Source organism: Ascaphus truei, chromosome 3 (assembly GCF_040206685.1).
Source record: "Ascaphus truei isolate aAscTru1 chromosome 3, aAscTru1.hap1, whole genome shotgun sequence".
In the NCBI taxonomy this organism is placed as follows: Eukaryota; Metazoa; Chordata; class Amphibia; order Anura; family Ascaphidae; genus Ascaphus; species Ascaphus truei.
The window spans coordinates 40,262,895-40,282,465 of record NC_134485.1 but is presented as its reverse complement, the minus strand read 5'-3'; the positions used below and the strand labels follow the sequence as shown (position 1 = coordinate 40,282,465).

At 43.0% G+C, this 19,571-nt stretch overlaps 1 protein-coding gene across 1 annotated transcript in view; it reads right to left on the bottom strand.

Annotated features, from left to right (window-relative positions):
- The window catches only part of TMPRSS15 (transmembrane serine protease 15), a 275,564-nt gene that overhangs the window by 27,600 nt on the left and 228,393 nt on the right, over nucleotides 1–19,571 (bottom strand). The window contains exon 22 of the mRNA XM_075593956.1: nucleotides 813–994. Coding sequence (XP_075450071.1) covers nucleotides 813–994 — 182 coding nt within the window. The remainder of the gene's footprint in view (nucleotides 1–812; nucleotides 995–19,571) is intronic.

Sequence of the window (19,571 nt, the reverse complement as noted above, 5' to 3'; positions counted from 1 at the left end):
ACCCCAGCACCCACCACATAAAACCATATGTTTTTGTAAAAAAAGGTACTACTGGATGTGACCAAATGTATACAACAAAAGACAAAAATGCCCAATGCTACATCCAATATGACAATAATATATAGTTAAATACTTAACTGTTTGTCTTCTCATATGTAAGGGTCATTTAGCTAAACTCTTTGGCCAAAGCATTATAAGCCTACAGCCAGGTTACAGCATGACCACACTTCTTGCATGAAGTGGCTATAGGCTTATAACACTAGCCAAAGAGATTAACTAAATGACCCATACTTACTGTATGAGAAGACAAACCATTAAGTATTTAACTGTATAGTTTGTCATATTAGATGTAGCATTGGGCATTTTTGTCTTTTGCAGTTTTTTGTCACCAGTTTGGTCGCTTCAACCACAAACAGTACTATTTCTATTTTTACTTCAATTGACATCAATTTAAGAAGCAACAGCACCCACTTTATGTCTTAGTGTATAAGGATAATGGTAATTTACCCAAGATATCAAGTGTTCAAAAAGCTATTGTAAGAAGCAATTATACTGCATTTTCAATCGTGCATGATTGGGGAATGCAATTTTCTACTAATGATATCCCTTTCTCACAAAATATAAAAAATGTCTCTGTAAATTTAACATTTATGAACTCTACAACATGCCTCTGTTCTGCCTCTAGTAATGTGTTGCTACTGTAGTGTGTTGAAATATTCACACAACTTCCTTTGTTTTGCATAGACTTCAAGCATCTATTATAGTACATAATTAATCAGCACAACCAGATTATTGATGGGTTATTTGCTTACCTGTATAATTTACTTTCAGTTCTAGATGCATCATCACTATGTCACTGTCTTTAGTCCGCTTATTGTAATGTGGGTTTATGACAATTTGATCAATCAGTCGAGTTGCTGTTTGTGGATAGGTTAGATTTAAATTGGTATGCAGGCCAAGTACTGCTTCCCACAGAGATGGTATCAAGTTCCTTCTGCAGATTACAACAAAACTTCAAAATTATTAATGACCAAATGATGGGCTTCAATGATTTTTCCTGTATTATTTATGTTAATCTTTGACCTCTTTGCCTGAACTCATCATTTGTATTTTGCATAGGATTAAGTGAGAGTTTGTTATAATTGGAAAGCACTTAATGTTTCTGAACTGCACCACAGGACACTGGTTTCCTAACACAGACTTATCAGTGGATTTCTATATTCAAGCCAACTAAGTATACATCATAACAGTAGCTAGCTAGGACAACAATACAATTATGAAGGAGCCATTAACTTAATTATTATGATTCTTTAAACAGCTAAGTAAAAAAATCTCAAGGCAATTAGTCATCATCCCCATGACAAAGGATTAGTGTGCTATATTTAAGAAATTATATATTTGGAAGATTGGTTTCTTAGCATGATCACCACATGTAGAATAAAAATTGCAGTAAATAGCCCAGCTGATTTCTACTGTAGTTCAGAACCAATTGGGAAATAATTTGCATATCACTAAATGTTTTATCTTTAACACAGGCATTTTTCTGTAAGTATAATAATTATTAGCCAAATATACAGTATGAACACAAATAACCTTAAATATAACTCTGTGCTGGTCATTGTCTTAGGGGGGGGAGGGGGGAGGGAAGAAGGGCCAGATGTTCTTACCTTAGTGCAGTGGTGCTCAACTCCAGTCCTCAACACCCCAACAGGTCAGGTTTTCATGATATCCCTGTTAAAGGATAGGTGGCTCAATCAGTTGCTGTTTCAGTCCAGATGGCTCAATCAAAGACTAACTCTTTGACTGAGCCACTGATTGAACCACCTGTGCTGAAGTTGGGATATCCTGAAAACCTGACCTGTTGCGGGGGCTTGAGGCAGTCCTGAGTTGAGTACCCCTACCTTATTGGCACCAGTCATCCTGCGCAATTCAATTGCACTTCAAGGGACCCACAAGTTGCCGGTAAATGAAACCTTAGGCTAAGGCCCCGGTAACTCCGCTGCAACGCGTGCCCGCGAGATTGGCGGTGCGTGCAGCCAATTCCCCGGTCTGCAGCTCACTGCAGGAAGAGAGACCGGGAGGGCGTGGCGGGGGAGTGACGGGGGCGCGGCCATGACGTCACCCGGCAGGTTCGCCCTCATTGGCTGAACCGCCGCGGGGCGTGCCTTATCGCTCGTCGCGAGTCCTGCTCTCAATTCTATTGAGAGCAGGAGCAACTCTCGCCCCAGCGCTGCGGCCCCCCCTCGCAGCGGGCCCGGCGCCATTGAGGGGAGGGCTCTAGTCGGTGCAGCGTCCGCCACAGTGGGCGCTGTAGTAGGCAGCGGGGGCAAGGCCTTAGGCTTGGGCCATGGTACCTCAGACCGTGCTGAGCAAACAGACTGCCTGAATGCTGTGTTCACGTCCATGCGGCATCCGGCGTGCGGGAGGGGATGCGCGTTGCACAAGAAAATCAGTTCAAACTGATTTGTTGGCGTGACAGGCCGGTCACGTGAGCAGTTCGCCCAATGAGGACGAACCAACCAGCTCCGTGACGCCCCCAGAGCACGCCCCCCACGCCCAGGGAAAGCACCTGCTTTTCCACAGCCTCCGCACGACTCCGCGCTGGCGAAGGCACCATGGCTCGGGCCTTACATTTACCTGGTCAAACCTACTATCCCAGGAGAACCATTTTTGCAGAACCTGGCAAAATGTAAAAAAAATGATGTGCTGCCAACCAGGAACTCCCAGAGCTAGAAGCACCACGGTTGAGCTCAGCAGGACCCATCAGTTATACTAATGTAAGAAAAAAAAGATATGGTATTTGGAGGAATTGCTGATTTATTTTTGTGACTTGCACAATAGTAACACCAAAATGTAAATACTGATTTCTTCCTACTCTATAAAGTACAATAACAAAAGGGGTAGAAGTAGTGGCTGGTATGGTACATGGCAATGCATCCTGTTTTTGCATACGGTATACTGTAAAGGAAGTTTTAATTACGAGTGATATCAATTACACCGACATTGACTGAAATGTTGAAATTAGCAGAATAATTAAAGAAAAAAGAATTTTGGATGCCGGAAAAAGACAATTATATTAACAAAACGGGAGAAACATATCAGAAAGAGGAACGTTGCTGTTTAAAGTAGAATTACTAGCAAATATTGAAGTGGAGATACACTTGAATAATACGGCTTAAAATATGGTTTTAAAGATATTTCCTAGGGACAGACAAGCTCCTCAGTTTAGATCGGTGGAATGTACATGACTAAGAAGCAGTCTACCAGCAGTAAATTGGGATTTTTTTTTCAGGCAATAACAGGATCATTTTGGAATCTTAGATGCGCTTACTGTATTTACTTGTTCATATCCTTGGGTGATAAGTATAAAGAAAACAAATCCCAGCCGCACAACACAGATATTAAAGATATCACTTCAGAAGAAAATTTGACAATTTGCATTTGAAAATTTGACAATTTGACAATTTGCATATACAAAAATATCAAAAATTAAGAATTCACTCCTCAAAAGTTTAATATACTGTAATTTATTACAGCGGCATTTCATTCAACCACATATGATTTTGTTTGACTAAATCAGTTGTGTATATTAGATAATACTTATTGCATTTAAAAAAAAAAAATCACCCAGTATGCTCTTTTTAATGATTTCTAATATATTAAGCATCTTTAGGCTGCTATAGCAACTATCTAGGAAGCTACAATACTTCCTCTTTTGAAATAGACAACCATATTGCGTGCCCTGGGAAGAAGGATCTTCCCCGATCAGATGCTTAGATAATTGCATTGCCGTAAGTTCAAGAAACAGCTGCATAAAACAAAAACAAATCGCACAAGAGGAAATACCCCTTAAAAAGCAAAAGGATGGAGAATCGATGGATCAGTGACCAGAAGACAAAAAAAGTTGCGCCTCAGTATGTACATTGTATTTACTATTCAAAGATAATTTTTCTACATCTACAATATACAGTAAAACGGTTTAAAACAGATTATGGGGGCTATTCTAGTAGCTCAGAATTGTTACAAACCGCGTGTAAAGTGTACTTTAGAATCAAATTTGTATGTTTTTCTATTCTGTAAGCCTATCTCATATACTGTATCTAAACCATGCTAAAAAGGCTTTTTTAGAAGCGGTTTCATTCCGACTATGCAAATTGATGCAAAATTACCAAACTCACATTCTTATGCTAACTAGCTATATTCTTGTAGCTCCGAAAAGTGCAAAAGGCCAAATCAGTTCTAACAACTAACATTTTTTTTGTCGCCACTTGAAAGCAGGTGAGATAGGAATTGCGGGTTCGTTTATGGAGGAGAAGCAGGAGGGAGGAGAAGCAAAGAGGAGGTGGACAACTTCCTAACTTAATAGTATCTCCAGTTGTATAGTATGTACAGTATGTCCCGCCAAAGCTTCCTCCAAATAAATTAGGTAGAGATGCATGTGCTGGAAAAGGAACAAGCCTCAGGTACCCTGGGAGATATGCTAATGGCTATACAAAGTATATTTAAATGAATCACACATTCTAAAATATATCATTAAAACCAATCAGACTAAGGGCCCTTGTGATGAATAGGGCACCAGTGTCAGACTCAAAAGGATTAGAACCCACAATTCTAAAATTCAGGGCATCAGCTCTAGCATTGAACTAACTCAGATGCTGGGAAACACTTATTACGGCATACTTTGAGCTTTACTACTGACACCTGTAGCCCCCTTCCTCTAGCTTCCTTTAAAGTAGACCGTTTCCAGTTTCTGGTTGCCATTTCAATATTACTTATGCATACAAATGAGCACACCCCAGACATCTGAGAGATATGACAGTTGAGTTTCTCAGCATATGGTTTTGTTCAATGCTAGAGCTGCTACCCTGAAAAGCAGAGGTTGTGGGTTCTAATTCTATTGGCTTTAATATCGGTATCCCTTTCATCACAACAGCCCTTAGTCTAATTGGTCTTAAGTAATGATGGGCGAAACTGTCAAAATCTGTTTCAGGGAATTCCTTGGATTATGTTGGCAAAATCTGTATGCATATTGCAAAATCAGGGCAGGTTCATTCAAATCCATCATTGATTACAATCTGGACTGATATTTTTAATCTGTTTGCAGATAATTGCATGCCCCTAGCTTTTGAATTTTAATAGGCGCTGCTTGTTGTATGTATGTATATGTATGTATATATATATATATATATATATATATATATATATATATATATATATATATATATATATATATATATATATATATATATATATATATATATATATATATATATATATATATATATATATATATATATATATATACATCCCTCCAACTAAAATAGGGAGACATGTCTGTGCTGTGGCCTAGAAAAGCAATGGTTTGGGGTTCTAGTCCTGTTGGTTCTGACACCATTCCAGTCATTAGGTTGGTGCTTTAGGTTTATTATCAGCTCTATATAGTTGGTATGGAAATCCTCTTAGGAAGTGTGGGATGAGACTCATTAAAATATACTTTGCATAGTCTTTAGCACATCTCCCTGCAAGTTCCTCAGGGGTGCTCCTTTTTCAGGCATGTCTCCCTAATTTATTTGGAGGGACGTTTCAGGGGATATATATACACAACAACTAGTGACTACTAATAAAATTGTATTGGTGCCTTTTTATCAATCCATTTGCGAATTGTTAAAAATGTGTCCGTGAACAGATTGTTCTTTGTATCTGAATGAAAAAAAAATTGCAGATTGCTGTTTTGGAGAATAATTCACCGACATCCACGGACCAAAGAAAATGCCCGATCCAAGGCGTATTTCAAATACACAAAACTAATTTGCCCATCTGTAGAATTAAGGATATATTTTAGAATGTGTGACTATTTAAATATACTTTGTATAGCCATTAGAATATCTCGCAGGGTACCTCAGGTGTGTTCCTTTTCAGCACAAGCATCTTTACATAATTTGTTTCTAGGGAGGTTTGAGGGGACATATATACAACTGGAGATACTATTAAGTTAGGAACCCTTCTCTCCGGTCACTTTTTATAGAAGCCGTATAGAAGATTCGATTTTCAATAGAGAATACCATTTTTTCCCCATTTCATTCTGCTTCTTGTGAACGTGGAAACCATGCGGTTTCGCAATGACAACTTCAGAGCTACTAAAATAAGCTCCTAAATCTCTTTAAGGGAAGAACTACATTGTAACTAGGTAATAACTACCTGTAAATTTAACATCAGTAGTGTGTGACACAGGGACTGTTGCAGACCACCCCAGGAGACACACTGACGCCTATTAAAGCAGAGGATTTGTATACTACAGTTATTCTTAATTTTGTCTACCTCTAGCTCTGATGCTTGGGCTTTCACTAGCTATAGTTTAGTTTATGCTAATAGGTGGCTTGCCAGTGATCCCTCAGAAAGAGCAAGCTTTAGGTGCTTAGAACCATTTTTTCTTTTGTATTAGCATATTGTGCTCTTCCTGGGCTGTTTCCATTGAGATATATTTGAGTGGAGGTGGGGTAATTAGGGGAGTACCACAGATATATTACATCTGTGGGAACGGGCTTGAAGAAGGGGCATCTATGGCCCCGAAATCTTAACCCCCTATAATTTTATTACCCCTATCCATTACGTGTATTGCAAGTATATATTGTTTTCTCCCCCTTTTGTGTTTTTATTCTTTTCCCCTTGTTTCCCCCCCACCCCTCTCTCTCCTTGGTGTGGTTGTCTCTACATGAGAGGTTGTCTCCACACCCTGCTATTGGGTTCCATGTATAGCTGCTTAAATAATTTTTCAAATACACTTTTGACTTATTCCAATTGACTATTGTTCATTGCTTCTATTGTTGCGTGATGGGGCCATATGTATATATCTCTAACCACCTTGGGGTGATAGAGGTTCACCCTGCTTCCGTGCACCAATTCACTTTATTTGTTTGTTTATCACTGACATGGAGTGCTACCTAACAGACACATACTTTTTTCAATATATTAAACCATATTTGAATGCTGTTTTCTGTCTACCCCTAATCAAATTACGTGTTGCCACCTAGGCAGGGAACACCCTGTGTAGAAAACCATTTGTTTGAATGTGCCTCAGATGCGCTAATTAAGCAGACAGAGCCACACTGTCAGGTGACTTTTTAGGCCTATATAAACCCAGTCAGAACAGCTAGTCTGCTTGCAGCCCATATCCAAGTGGCCCATTATAAGTGGCATGACTACTGAACAACTGAAGTTTAAAAGGAAGTTCAAAAGAAGCGAGGAAGAAGTGGACAACCCAACAGGCCCTGATTCCTGCATTTGAACTACGCTGGAAAGGAGGATATCATCAATACCAGACTGCATCATTACTGCTGTGATGCTGCCTTTACCATTTATATTTGCAGTGGCTTCCCTTCTTCTCAAATTATGCACTTCTTTTTACCAGCCTCATTATGTCTCTAACTCTGTCCATATATCTCCATTTCTCCTTCCTTCCCCACTTCTCATTTCACATGAACTCCTTTCTTACCTGCGTCCTCTGACACCACACAGCTATATCCCCTGCACTAAAACACACCCCTACAAATCCTCGTCACACATTCTCTTTCTATCCATGCTTCTCCTCCTTGCTTCTAGGGATATCTCTCCCAATCCTGGACCCTGTCTTATTCCTACATGCGCTCGTCCTCGCCTGCCAACTGCAACCTCTACTCCTTCTGGTGTCAACCCCTCCAACCTCATACCCATCCCCTGCCACCCTCCTTCCTCTCTCCCTTTCTCCTGTGCCCTTTGGAATGCTCGCTCCCTCTCTAACAAGTTCCTCTCTGTGCATGACTTCTTTCTCTCTCACTCCCTGCTTCTCTTTGCTATAACTGAGACCTGGCTCACTCGGTCTGACTCTGCTCTGGAAGCTGCCCTCTCCTACAGTGGCCTTTCCTTCTCCCACACTCCGCGCACTGATGGCAGGGGTGGAGGCGTGGGGCTCCTGCTCTCTTCTCTCTGTCGTTACCGAACCCTTCCTATTCCTCCCTCTCTTGCTTTTCCCTTCTTTGAGGCTCACACTGTCCAGATTTTCTCTCCTCTCCCTGTTCATGTGGCGGTCATCTATCGCCCACCTACCTCTACTCATCCCCCTTCTGCCTTTCTCTCTCACTTTGAATCCTGGCTCTCTTTCTTCCTCTCCTCAGACTCCCCTGTTCTTCTCCTTGGGGACTTCAATTGCCTCATTGATGACCCTTGGGCTTCCCGCTTTCTTTCTCTAACCTCTTCTTTTGGCCTTCAACAGTGGACTGCAGCCAGCACCCACAAGGATGGCCACTACTTAGACCTGGTTTTCACTAAGAACTTCTCTCTCTCTCCGATTTCTCCATTTCCCCTTTTCCTCTCTCTGACCATCATCTCATCTCATTCTCTCTATCTCGCTTCTCCCCTTCTCCACCTCCATCTACACCCCGGTTCTGCAGAAACCTGCGCTCTATTCACTTACCTGACTTTGAGTCCACTTTACGCTCCTCCCTCTCCTCTCTCAGCTCTGCTACAGACCCCGACAACCTGGTCAGGAACTACAACTCTGTCTTGTCCTCCTCTCTTGATCTACATGCCCCACTCTCTCTCTGCCGCACACGCCCTTCTAACCCTAGACCCTGGCTAAATTCCCACACACGCATGCTGCGTTCCTCCACTCGTTCCTCTGAACGCCTCTGGAGGAAGTCTCACACTCTCGCAGACTTCCTTCACTACAAATTTATGCTATCCTGTTTCAACTCTGCCCTCTCGCAAGCTAAACAAGCCTACTTTTCTGCACTAATCAACATGCACAAGTCTAACCCACGCCGACTGTTCTGTGTCTTTGATACTCTACTCAAACCACCCTCAGCTGCCTCTCCTTCCTCCATCTCCGCTCAGGACTTTGCTGACTATTTTAAGGAAAAGGTGGAATCCATACGTCAGAACAACCCTCTGTTTCTTCTTCCCATCCTACACCTCTTTCTAACTCTCCTCCTGCCTTCCTTGACTCTTTTCCCACTGTCTCAGAGGAGGATGTGTCACTGTTGATCGCCTCTTCTCCCTCTACCACTTGCCCTCTTGACCCCATTCCCTCCCATCTCCTAAAACCCCTTGCTCCTACTATAATCCCTACGCTCACACACATTTTTAACTCCTCCCTCTGCTCTGGAACCTTTCCATCCTCCTTCAAACATGCAACAGTCATACCATTACTCAAAAACAGCAAGCTTGACCCTACCTGTCTTTCTAACTATCGACCTGTCTCCCTCCTGCCTTTTGCCTCTAAACTCCTTGAACATCTTGTATTCTCTCGCTTGCTCCATTTTCTCAACACCTATTCTCTCCTAGACCCTCTACAATCTGGCTTCCGCACTGCTCACTCCACAGAAACAGCCCTCACTTAAATAACTGACGACCTCCATGCTGCCAAAGACAGAGGTCATTACACTCTGCTCATATTACTCGACCTCTCTGCAGCATTTGACAACATGGACCACCCTCTTCTCCTTCACATTCTCCATACTCTTGGTATTCGGAACAAAGCTCTATCCTGGATCTCATCCTACCTCTCCCACCGTACTTTCAGTGTCTCTTCTGCTAACACCTCCTCCTCTATTGATCTCTCTGTGGGGGTACCCCAGGGCTCTGTCCTGGGACCTCTTCTCTTTTCTCTGTACACGCTCTCTCTAGGTGACCTAATAACATCTTTTGGGTTTAAATATCACCTCTATGCTGATGACACCCAAATATACTTTTCAACACCCGACCTTACACCTGCTGTACAGACCAAAGTTTCTGAATGTCTCTCTGCTATATCATCCTGGATGGCCCTCCGTCGCCTTAAACTTAACATGGCTAAAACAGAGCTCCTAATACTTCCTCCCAAACCTGGCCCTACTACCTCCTTCCACTAACTGTTGGAACTACGATCATTCACCCAGTATCCCAAGCACGCTGCCTAGGGGTCACACTCAAATCCTCTCTCACATTCGCTCCTCAGGCCCTCATTCTCTCCCGTCTTGATTACTGTAACCTCCTGCTGTCCGGGCCTTCCTGCCTCTCACCTGTCTCCCCTACAATCTATCCTAAATGCTGCTGCCAGGATCACTCTACTCTTTCCTAGATCTGTCGCAGCATCTCCCCTCCTGAAATCCCTCTCCTGGCTTCCAATCAAATCCCGCATCTCACACTCCATTCTTCTCCTCACTTTTAAAGCTTTACACTCTTCTGCCCTCCTTACATCTCAGCCCTAATTTCTCGCTATGCACCATCCCGACTCTTGCGTTCTGCTCAAGGATGTCTTCTTTCTACCCCCTTTTTATCTAAAGCCCTCTCCCGCCTTAAACCTTTTTCACTGACTGCCCCACACCTCTGGAATGCCCTTCCCCTCAGTACACGACTAGCACCCTCTCTATCCACCTTTAAGACCCACCTTAAGACACACTTGCTTAAAGAAGCATACGAATAGCACTGTGAACATTCTGAACACATGATACATAAAGCTTGGCCCCCTGCAGACGCACTTACCAGAACTCCCTCCTACATTCTCTGGACGTTCTACCTACCTACCAATTAGATTGTAAGCTCTTCGGGGCAGGGAGTCCTCTTCCTTAATGTTATGTTTATGTCTAAAGCACTTATTCCCATGATCTGTTATTTATATTATCTGTTATTTATTCGATTACCACATGTATTACTACTGTGAAGTGCTATGTACATTAATGGCACTATATAAATAAAGACATACAATACAATACAATACAATCATTTTACATAGATATTATAAAACATATATTGTGCTCTATGAATGAATAAGAGACGACTTCATAGAAAAACATTACTGTCAATGCACAATTGATCCTAGAACAATCAAAAATAGTGCCCCAAACAATAAAGATAGTCACAAGGTGAAATTCATCCATGAGCATTGATATTGACACATAGCAATAGCAAATTCATGGTATACAAACAGACACATAGTGTCCACACTGGAGAGATCCGGAAATATCCAAGAATTAGAGAGTTGAGACTAGAGCTCGAGGGGATAAGGAAACCATCCCACAAAGGTATACTATACAATTTATATTTAGATTTCAATTTGCTCTAAATTACATTATCATAAGCATAGCGTGTCGACTCCTGGAGGGAGAGGGAGGCCCAGAGGATCACAGAAAGTGACCCAGATCCCAATCAGTATTTAAACCAAGTGGGACCTGCATCCCCAAAGTGAATATCCAATAGGCCTCCCTCTGATCAAGCCTCTTAGCATGCCCCCCCCTCTCACCAGAGGTGGAACATACACTGGCGACACACTTTATTCGAGCTCGGCTAGTCCCACGAATTCGGGTATACCCGGGTGTATTGAGGTTTGTGACTGTTTTCTGCCCGAGTGCATTGAGGTATTTTCCAGGCAGGGATTGAAGCATTTTATTCCCGCTGGCTGCAATACTGCACAGTATATATATATATATACTGCATTACAATTCATGAATTTATGCCATCTGGTAGACACGCGAAGCATTGCAGCCTATTAAATCCTAATCATTATCATTTAACAGATCAGCCGCCCATCAGCCAGGCATGAACCCAGGCTGGGAAGGCAAACGCAACGGGGCTTGTCAGAGGTGAGGAGCGGCGCATTCCAGGTATCTGCCAGGTACATACTGGGTATTTGCTCGAATAAAGTGTGTCGGTGCAGTATTCAATGCCATAACATTTTAGATGTATAGCATCTCCTCTTTCACAGTTGGTACAGTGTTTCAGGACAGGAAGGTTTAAATCCTTTTTATTTATGAGCCTCACGTGTTCCATTATTATTAGCTTTAGACACCTAGTGGTGCGGCCCATATATTGTTTGTCGCATCCACAGGTGAAAAAAGGGGGGTCCTCCGGCGCGTTGCTCTGCTTATGGCTCCACGGCGTTTAAAGCATATAAGTGAGGGAGAGAAGAGAGGGGACCACAGTAAGGGACCAACACAGTGATTATACACAGCTCTTCGTCTGATTAGGGAGGGGGGGGAGTGGGGGTGGTTAGAAGATCAGTAGATGTTGAAAGATAATGCTGAATGAGAGGAGACACACTTACATCAAAATGTCTAATATCTTGAATTCTTCTACTCTTCTCCTTATATAGCTGTATTTTGTTGAGGGTGAGGAAAAGCCTCCTGGTATCCTCCTTAGCAAAAAAATGAAGGGAAAAAAATAGTGCAATAAAGTTTATTAACAATGGAAAAAAAGAGATTGAACACTTACAAGCAGCCAATAATTTCAGGCATAGAGAGGAGATGCTGCCAGACTCCACAACGGATCCCTTCCTGGGTTGGGGTGGTTTGTCCTGGCTGTTTCCCTGTTGGCAGATGATTGCTGTGTTGATCTTCACTTCGGGTGGCTAGGGTTGAGAGTTTCCAAAAGCCCATGCACAGGCTATGTCCTCCTCAAAACGGCCTGTCCCTCAGCATACACAGATTTCAGCTCCCTGCTCCGGTGCGCGTGCGCATGCGCAGACGGCGGGATCGCCGAGCCAGATAGTACAGGGGAATCAAGTCCTCACTACGGTGGCTTGTAATGGCCAAAAAACGTCAAACGCGTTTCGCCAATGCTTCCTCAGTGACGTGTATAGGCAGAGGGTAACAGCAGTCTTATATACAATGTAGAATCGTCAATTTAACTCCTTGGGTGCTGGTTTTACTGATGACATGGGTGTAGGTCCTTAAACTCAATTGCTTAGTGTTGCAGACCGGTGCAGTTCTGGAACAGCTCTCCTGATGTTTGCTGTAGCCTGGATTCACTCACCAAAGCTATACACACTCCCTCTGGTATCTACTGCAGCTGTGCAGCCTATCATTGCAACCTAGACTTGATACCAAGGTACTGCTCCAATGAGTGAATGCAAGTCTAGGTTGCAATGATAGGCTGCACAGCTGCAGTAGATACCAGAGGGAGTGTGTATAGCTTTTGTGAGTGAATCCAGGCTACAGCAAACATCAGGAGAGCTGTTCCAGAACTGCACCGGTCTGCAAGACTAAGCAATTGAGTTTAAGGACCTACACCCATGTCATCAGTAAAACCAGCACCCAAGGAGTTAAATTGACGATTCTACATTTTATATAAGACTGCTGTAACCCTCTGCCTATACACGTCACTGAGGAAGCATTGGCGAAACGCGTTTGACGTTTTTTGGCCATTACAAGCCACCGTAGTGAGGACTTGATTCCCCTGTACTATCTGGCTCGGCGATCCCGCCGTCTGCGCATGCGCACGCGCACCGGAGCAGGGAGCTGAAATCTGTGTATGCTGAGGGACAGGCCGTTTTGAGGAGGACATAGCCTGTGCACGGGCTTCTGGTAACTCTCAATCCCAGCCACCCGAAGTGAAGATCAACACAGCAATCATCTGCCAACAGGGAAACAGCCAGGACAAACCACCCCAACCCAGGAAGGGATCCGTTGTGGAGTCTGGCAGCATCTCCTCTCTATGCCTGAAATTATTGGCTGCTTGTAAGTGTTCAATCTCTTTTTTTCCATTGTTAATAAACTTTATTGCACTATTTTTTTCCCTTCATTTTTTTGCTAAGGAGGATACCAGGAGGCTTTTCCTCACCCTCAACAAAATACAGCTATATAAGGAGAAGAGTAGAAGAATTCAAGATATTAGACATTTTGATGTAAGTGTGTCTCCTCTCATTCAGCATTATCTTTCAACATCTACTGATCTTCTAACCACCCCCACTCCCCCCCCCCTCCCTAATCAGACGAAGAGCTGTGTATAATCACTGTGTTGGTCCCTTACTGTGGTCCCCTCTCTTCTCACCCTCACTTATATGCTTTAAACGCTGTGGAGCCATAAGCAGAGCAACGCGCCGGAGGACCCCCCTTTTTTCTACCAGTATCCACACAGAGGTTGGTGAATCACCTCTGAGAGACTCAGGCTGCGGAACTGCATTGTGCCAAGGACAGGAGCCATATACTGAACAGTAGGATAACTCTTTTTTGGCGCAACTTTTCTCTCTTTTTAGCATCCACAGGTGAGCAAATATATTACAAAAGACAGGTGAGCACAATATTAAATCCACAGGTGAGCAAATATATTACAAAAGAAGTCATACAATTTATAAAGTGATGTATCTTATACTCCCACTTACTGACTGTGAACTGAAAGGTCTTGGTGGGTTTCATTAATTTGCATATCTTACAATGAGTACAAATGTATGAATCCCTTGAAGAAAGTACTGATGTACCTGTTTGGGAAGTAAACAGGCTAGGTGACAAAGAATTTGCAATCGTTTTAACTTTTCTAAAAATTACTGTGTGGCTTGCCTGCAAACGTGGTCCAAGGATCGAGTCCAGGGTCAGGACATCCCAATGTTTTTTTAACAATACCCCTTATCTGATCCGCCTGCTGGCTGAATTGAATAATGAACAATGGACTTTGTTTTGAAAAAGTTTTTAGGTTTTCTAACCTAAAGGATATTTTGATCCATATCATCCACCTTCTCCCAGGTGTCCATTACATTTTTGGACCCATATCCCCTTGCCAATAACCTATTACGAATATCTCTGGAACTCCTCGTCATTGGAGAAGTTACGTTTAGCTCTCATAAATTGACCCTTTGGTATTGCCTTAATAAGGCTTCTTGGGTGGCAGTTCTCCGCTCTAAGATGTGTTCCTAGAGTTATCCTTATGGAAGATATCTGTTTGTATGTTTAAAGATGGATCTACATATAATAAAATATCTAAATAACGCGATTGTTTATATTGATATGTGCAAGTAAACGTAAGGTGATATTCATTAACATTAAGTAAATCATTAACATTAAGTAAAGTGTTGTGACATCACCCTCCCAAACAAAGATCAAATTGTCAATAAACCAACAATAAAATACAATGTGATGTCTATAGGGGTGCCCACCTCCAAACACGTGGAGCGACTCCCACCATCCCTTGAACAAATTGGCATAGGATGGGGCAAAGTTGGTACCCATTGCCATCCCACGTGTCTGGAGATAGTGAACCCCGTCAAAAAAGAAATAATTGTGTGTTAAAAGAAAGTGAATAATATCAAGAATAAAGGTGGTTTGTGAAAGTGATAAATGAGAATGTTCTAAAAAATGTCGTGCAGCCACCATACCCGGGGAATGTGGAATACTTCTGTACAGTGAGTTTACGTCCATAGACACCTAGATATCATTTTTTTTTCCAAACAATATTTTTTTATTCATCAGATCCCCACTGTTCAAAATGTGGGAGGGAAGGGACCTGCCAGGGGCTGTAAATAGTGATCCACGTACCATGAAAGTCCATCTCTCAAAGACACAATGCTGGAGATAATAGACCTCTCAGGAGGGTAGATCAGCATTTTGTGGATCTTTGGGAGATGGTGAAACACGGCCGTGGCGGGGTGAATATTATAAAGAAAGAACTGCATTAGGCAGTGAGGCATTTAAAGTGAGGTTTTTAAGTGATAAAAACAGTTAGACTACAGTTAATATATATATATAGTTAATATACTCACTTTCTTCATGAAAGACCAATAAACAATAACCTCAGCTGATATGACATGGATCTAATTGCATTCTCTTCTCAGGTATGTTCCTGATGTTGAAACCCTGTGTATAAGACTGAATCTGGCCTTGTTGAATTGATATATAAGTATGTTCCTGATGTTGAAACCCTGTGTATAAGACTGAATCTGGCCTTGTTGAATTGATACAGTATACAGTACCGACACACTTTATCCGAGTGTGGTCGGTACCGCAAGCCGGGAAATCTCCCGGCTTGCTAGTGGCCGCCCCTCGGCGTGCCGCGCGTCATAGACGCGCGGTCACGCGTCATCGGGAGCGTGCGCCCCCTGCACGCGCGTCCAGGGGCTCCCCGAGGGAGCCCTGGTGTCCCGCGATCGCGGGACAGCGGCAGGGGGTTCCGGGGGACCCGGCGGACCCGGCAGCGGTAGGGAGAGCGCCCCGATCGGAGGGCGCTCTTCCGCTGCTTCGGCGCGCGCCCGTCACTCTCAGGCGCGCGCCAGGCTACTGCTGCGGCAGAGAACGGGCAAATGCTCGAATAAACTCTGCCGCAGCAGTATAAGTTAGTATGTTTGAATGTAAAATTTTTGTTTTTCCCCCTCTTAACTCTGTGCTGTTAATTGACCAAATGTAACAAGCTGACTGATTGGGGAGGGGGAGGGTCATGTGACTGTTTTTTGTGTATAATACTAACACTTTTGCTGCATTGGGCAGGAACTGCATTAGGCAGTGAGGCATTTAAAGTGAAGTTTTTAAGTGATAAAAACAGTTAGACTACAGTTGAGGTTTTTAAGTGATAAAAACAGTTAGACTACAGTTGAGGTTTTTAAGTGATAAAAACAGTTAGACTACAGTTTGACTAGAGGTGACTGGGGACTGGATCTACTGCACACTCTTTTACTCAAGACAACAAACGGTAAGCTATTCAGATCACACTATGATCCCATGCTTGTTAGCCTCCATAGTTTAACCCCCCACCCCTTTACAAGTTCTTTCACTGCAGCCTCTCCCAAAAATGACTGCACAAAACACTGAAACCCTGAATTGACCCTAGCATTGCAATGCAGCAAAACACTTGAGAAGGTACAGGCCCACCCCTGCTGTTTAGTCTGCACACACTCACTCTGCTCACAACAGCTCCTTGCAGCATTGCCTACCTCTGGCATCATGAACCTGCTATGTCTTCTAACTTTTTTCTTTCTCCTGGCCTCATGGAGATGTTACTCCCTCTATCCACTACAAACTCCTCCATCCTGGCCAACACCCAACATCACCATACACCCTGGACTACTCAAAAGCCTTGCACTATCTACTGAATGTTGGTGGAGAACTCTAAAAACCAGCACACCAACCACTGCTCACTCTAATGGAAAACACCACAAATTTACAACTTGCAAACAACTACCCAAATTTCTACTCATACTATTACTCTCTCTAGCAGGTGATGTTGAAACTAACCCATGTCCTCCCATTTCAGCTCTGTCCCATGCCCCTGAGAATTCCACCTTTAAATTCCAAAAAGGGCTATCTGTCACCCATATAAACATCCGGAGCCTGCTGCCCAAACTGGATGAACTAAGGGCATGGTGCCTTATGCATAAACCCAAAGCCATCGTTCTTACAGAAACATGGCTATCCTCTAAAACCCCTGATGCAAATATCGCCATTCAGGGATACTCCATTTTTAGGAGAGATAGGTCAAAGAGAGGAGGAGGGGTGTTATTTTATATTGCAGACACCTTAAAATTTACACTGTTACATTGCCCACCAAGTCCACCCTCTTTTGAAACTCTAGTTGGCAAAATCTGCCTCCCCTTTTCTAAGCCCATCTTGCTTGCTGGCATCTACCGCCCCCCTAAAGCCCCTCTACAATCCTTGACTGATATCACCCAATTTCTTGCCTCCATTTCCTCTCTGAATGAGAAGAGTGAGCTGCTAGTTCTAGGGGATTTCAACTTCAATTGGCTTGACCCTAAAAACCAAAAAATCCAGATACAACTCAAGTCACTTAACCTATCGCAACTCATTTCCCAACCCACACGAATAAACCTGAAATCGCATAACCATTCCTTGCTAGACTGGATTCTCTCCTCAAACCCAACAGAATCCAATCCTCTGGAATCCTTCCTGATATTTTCAGTGACCATGCAATAGTGTACTGTGTAAGGAAAATTAAACCGCCCCAATCAAGCCCTAAAGTTCTCCTCACTAGAACATTTAAAAACTTTAACCCACAACAGTTTCTGGATGACCTTACCAACTGCCCATGGCACAGAATCGATTTAATTCCCGACCCTGATTCAGCGCTCGACTATTTCCAATCCGAGTTCTTAAAACTCTGCGATACCCATGCTCCACTACGCAAAATAAGGGTACGGGGGACCCACCTTCCATGGGTTACACCTGACCTTATAGCACTCTACCAGTTCAAGGATGCCTTGTGGAAAAGCTACAAAGTAACTGGCACTACCAAGGATCTCAATCACTACAGATGCCTGCGGAACGTGTGCACAAGGCAAACAAGGTATGCAAAAGCACAATATTACTCTGACAATCTCCACCAAAATACATCAAACCCAGCTAACTTCTGGAAGGTTATCAACAATATATTCCAGGCTCCTAACCATCAACAACCAAGTAATATCACTAAGAGGGATATTACTCTGACAAACCCCACTGACATTGCAAATGCATTCAATGATTACTTTGTGAGGTGTGCCACTAACTTATTAGCGAAACGCAGCACAAACCCCAAACATGAATCTCATCCTGGGAGTACCCCTATAGTCCCACCCCTCCCAACACTGCCCACAATTTTCAATTTAGCCCAGTATCTGAAGAGGAGATTACACAAGCGCTCCTCAAACTAAAACTAAGCAGCCAATGTGGACCCGACTTACTACAATCTAGGTTCCTACGACTTGGTGCCCCAGACATTGCCAAACCAATTGCGTCCATAGTCAACTCTATCCTGTCTGCAGGCCATATCCCTAAGACCTAGAAAACTGCCAGAGTTGTCCCAATCTTCAAAAGTGGGGACAAAAACACTGTCTCAAACTACAGGCCAATCTCACTTCTCCCAATTCTATCCAAAGTTATGGAAAAATGTGTCCACTCCCAATTAAGCTATTTCTACACCAAGACAAATTTCCCTAGCCAATTCCAGTCTGGGTTTCATCCCAAACACTCCACCGTAACTACCCTGCTAAAAGTTTGCAATGAAATCCAGTGTGGAATGGAACGGGGACAACTCACTGGTGCAGTATTCCTAGATTTTGCAAAGGCTTTTGACACAGTTGATCATGTTATCCTGCTTAACAAACTCCAGAGCTCTGGAATAGGGAAACATGCTTTAAACTGGTTTCAGTCCTACCTATCAGGAAGATCCCAACATGTGTCCATCTCAGGCTCTAACTCCAACCCCTGGATATCACCTGTGGTGTCCCGCAAGGCTCTGTTCTGGGGCACCTACTCTTCTCAGTGTTCATTAATGATCTTCCCACAGCTTGTAAGGAAGCCTCAATACACATGTATGCAGATGACACAATCCTGTATGCACACATCCATAGCCTCTCTGACCTTCAACACATACTTCAGTCTGACTTTTTGAGACTCGAAAACTGGATTTCCCAAAACAAACTGTTTTTAAACACTGACAAGACTGTAACAATGGTATTTGGGACCAAGACTAAATTTGTAAAGCTTCCAGTGACTGAGCTCCTGATTAGAACCAACGCTAAAAACACCCTAACACCTGTCACTAGTTTTAAATACCTGGGCTTATGGTTTGACTCCCACTTAACATTCGGGATGCATATTGATACCCTGACAACCAAGACCTATGCCAAACTAGGTGTACTTTACAGGAACAAATCCTCCCTAAGTCTCCTGGTCAGAAAGCGTATTGCACAGCAGATGCTAATGCCAATTATTGACTATGGAGACATAGTATATGGCTCGGCTCCTCAAACCCACCTTAGCAAACTTGACACCCTCTACAATTCAATTTGTCGTTTTGTTCTCCAATGCAACTACAACACACATCACTGCGAAATGCTCAAAGAACTAGATTGGTCATCACTA